The following is a 3,524-nucleotide window of genomic DNA, read 5'->3' on the forward strand; positions in this document are numbered from 1 at the left end:
AAAAAAAAAAAAAAAAAAAAAAAAAAAAGATAATTTCTGGAACCTTGGAAGGCAAGTGGCATATTGCAACACTGGCATGGATTCATCCTTGTCGTTTCAGAAAGAAGCAACTTCATCCAAACCTCACAAGTATTCCAGCCAAAATCCAGTCACGTTGTCATCAATTTCAAGACTTTTTACATATACTTTACCCACGTGGGTCCAGGAATGATAGGCACTGGTGCCCAGGATACTTATTAAATCATGCAGGTCTATTGTAGATTGCCAGCTTGCTAGGCCCGTATTTTAAGTGTTTTATATGTTTTCATCAAATTCAAGGTGCCACTGATTTTTTTTTTCATCAGCTCAATTTAACATTCAGCCATTGATTTTTAAGTACCATAATTTTATGTCTACTAAAATAGAAATAATGCTGTCAATTGCAATCTAACAAGCCATTGTAAGCCACATTCCAATTTCAGAGATGTTAAAATGTAAGGGTGAAAAAAACACCTTACAATTGATAGAATACAGCACTTCAAAGCTCTACTCCTCCAGACTTCTCTTGCCAATACCAATCCAAATTGGAGATTTTTCAGCACTACTTGGTGACTTACTCAGTTCTGCTAGGCAGGAGCGGTGTCACAGGGTCACACTTCTCTCAGCTAATACTCAAATGCACATAGACCACCCAAGAGAGACAGACCCAACACGCAGAGGGACACTTACGAGCAATTTCACCGATGGTGCTGATGATCATGGTCTGATAGTCAGAGGGTGCAAACATGTGGCAGTAGCAGGGGCTCTGGCTCTTCCCTGAGTCCCCCCCCATCACCACCACCTCGGAGTCGGACTTCGAACCACAGACCAATTCCCGCTCCAGCAGCTCAGCACTGGCCAGGATAACCCCATAGTACGCAAAAGAGATTCCAAGCCTGGAAGAGAGAAAAGAACGTCACTAGCAAACGCTGACACCAGACCTGAAGGATGAGTGGGGAGGGGATACCAAGTGGAACGTGCAGCATGTGAAAAGCAAAGAGAGCAGAAAGTCAGGCTCAGACGCCACACAGAGCATTCGTAGAAGTGTCTCTTACACATCATACAGATGTACACATGCCTGTTGGCTGTAAACCTAGGAGCAGAATTGCTGGGCCATAGTATACACATATTTCCAGCTGTTATAGATACCTCCAGTTTGTCAAAGTGGCTGTACTAATTTGAACTCCAGTCAGCTGTGTATGAAAGTTCCAGTCACTTTGCCTCCTTCTCAATCCTTGGTATTGTCAGTCTTTCATTTTAGCCATTCTCGTGGACTGGTGGATTTGTAATGGTATCTTGTTGGGTTTTCATTTGCATTTCTCTGGTGACTTTAAGGTTGAGCATGTTTTGATGTGTTTATCTGGTATATGTTTTGGTGAAGTGCGCTTTCAAGTCTCTTGTGTATTTCTAAATTGGGCTGTTGGCCGGGCATGGTGGCTCATGCCTGTCATCCTAGCACTTTGGGAGGCTAAGGCAGGAAGACTGCTTGAGGCCAGGAGTTTGAGACCAGCCTGGGCAACAAAGCAAGACCCATCTCTACAAATGCAAAATAAAATAAATTTTAAAACTTAAAAAATTTTTAAAAAGTTAAAAAAATAAACTGGGTTGTCTATTTTTCCTGTTGAAAAAATTATATGTCTAATATGTAGCATATTTTATATGTGTGTGTGTGTGTGTGTATATATATATAATTTGCTGGAAATATACATTGCAAATTTCTTCTCCCCATGGGTGGCTTACCTTTCAGGTTCTTCATTTTTTTTTTTTTTTTTTTTGAGACAGTTTCATTCTGTCACCCAGGCTCGAGTGCAGTGGTGCAATCTCGGCTCACTGCAACCTCCACCTCCTGGGTTCAAGCGATTCTCCTGCCTCAGCCTCTCAAGTAGCTGGGACTACAGGTACCCACCACCATGCCCAGCTAATTTTTTTATATTTTTAGTGGAAACAGGGTTTCACCATGTTGGCCAGGCTGGTCTCAAACTCCTGACCTCAGGTGATCCACCTGTCTCGGCCTCCCAAAGTGCTCAAAGTGCTGGGATTACAGGCATGAGCCACTGCACCTGGCCTTCTTCATGATATCTTGACACAGTTCTAAGTTCCTAATTTAATGTATTAAAACTCATCAATCTTTTCCTTTATAGTTAGCATGTTTTAGTCCTGTTTAGAAAATCTTTGCTTACTCAAGGTCATGCTGCAGAGAAATGAATCACAGAGGGTACCACAAGAGTCTATGCCATTGGACTTGATGATTGGTGACTTCAAAGGACCAGTTTCTGTCATGTGGTGAGAAAAAGACCAGGCTGCAAAAGTTAGGAAGTGAGCTCATATGCTCGTAAGAAAAATTTAAGAACTGGTCGAAGACAATTAGGGATTTTTCCTCTGTCTATGTATCCATTTACTTATTTCTTTAGTGGTGGTAGTGTTTGTAGAAAGACAAGACATTGCTTGTCTTTGTAGTATTTGGAGTTGGTCTTATGTTTTTCTCCCCAGTGGCATTCACATAGATTTACTTAAAAGGCTTCCTCCCAATGCATCCATTTAAAACTAGTTTTGAAATAATTACACTCTTACCATATGACCCAGATCTGTAACGTGGTCCGTAAATATTTAGCATCCAATAGGTCTGCAAATCTTCCTCTTTTTTTCTGGGGGTAATGAAAAGGAGACAGAATATACTCAGCAGATTAAGGATGAACGAAGGTGTTTCCACTGTTTTCGATCATAGAAGATGAGAATCATACTGGAGCATGGTGGCCTGGCATAACCACTCAGCTCCTATGAGTACAGCTGACACAAACCCAGAGATAATTGTTTTAAACACATTTGTCTCAGCCAGATCTGTCTTTTGGCTTTTTCTTATCATTGACAAGTACCAAAACTCACTGAACTTAAGATCCTAACCTTTTGCTCTTCCTCTGCTCACCAGCACTGGCGCGGGGGTGGGGAGGGTAGGAGGAAACGTGAAAAGTGACTGTGAAACTGATGAGAGATTCTTCTAAAATTAACATTAAAACAAAAACTCTTATATTAAAAAAGAGTATGAGACTTATTAAGAAAACAATGGCATAAAGTTGAAAAAGGAGAGAATGCCTAATTTCTTTTTCTGTCTCTAAGGGGTGTAGTTAGCAAGAGTTCTTTTCCATAGTACCTCTTCAATACCTTTGGATAAAAACAAGTAAGAATGGGCTGGGTGTGGTGGCTCATGCCTATAATCCCAGCACTTTGGGAGGCCAAGGCGGGTGGCGGATCACCTGAGGTCGGGAGCTAGAGACCAGCCTGACCAACATGGCGAAAGCCCGTCTCTACTAAAAATACAAAAATTAGCCAGACATGGTGGAGCATGCCTGTAATCCCAGCTACTCGGGAGGCTGAGGCAGGAGAATTGCTTGAACCCAGGAGGTGGAGGTTGCGGTGAGCCGAGATCACACCATTGCACTCCAGCCTGGGCAACAAGAGTGAAACTCCATCTCAAAAAAAGAAAAAAAAAAAAAAAAAAAAAAAAAAAA

At 41.7% G+C, this 3,524-nt stretch overlaps 1 protein-coding gene across 1 annotated transcript in view; it reads right to left on the minus strand.

Moving 5' to 3' along the window:
- Window positions 1–2,663, minus strand: part of LOC116464809 (putative transporter SVOPL) — a gene marked incomplete at both ends in the record, with an annotated part of 4,464 nt that extends 1,801 nt beyond the window's left edge. The window contains 2 exons of the mRNA XM_032148064.1: window positions 709–914; window positions 2,590–2,663. Of these exons, the coding sequence (XP_032003955.1) occupies window positions 709–914; window positions 2,590–2,663 (280 nt within the window). The remainder of the gene's footprint in view (window positions 1–708; window positions 915–2,589) is intronic.
- Between the last annotated feature and the right edge of the window lie 861 nt (window positions 2,664–3,524).

The sequence above is a fragment of the Hylobates moloch genome, unplaced genomic scaffold (assembly GCF_009828535.3).
Source record: "Hylobates moloch isolate HMO894 unplaced genomic scaffold, HMol_V3 SCAFFOLD_1808, whole genome shotgun sequence".
Classification (NCBI taxonomy): domain Eukaryota; kingdom Metazoa; phylum Chordata; class Mammalia; order Primates; family Hylobatidae; genus Hylobates; species Hylobates moloch.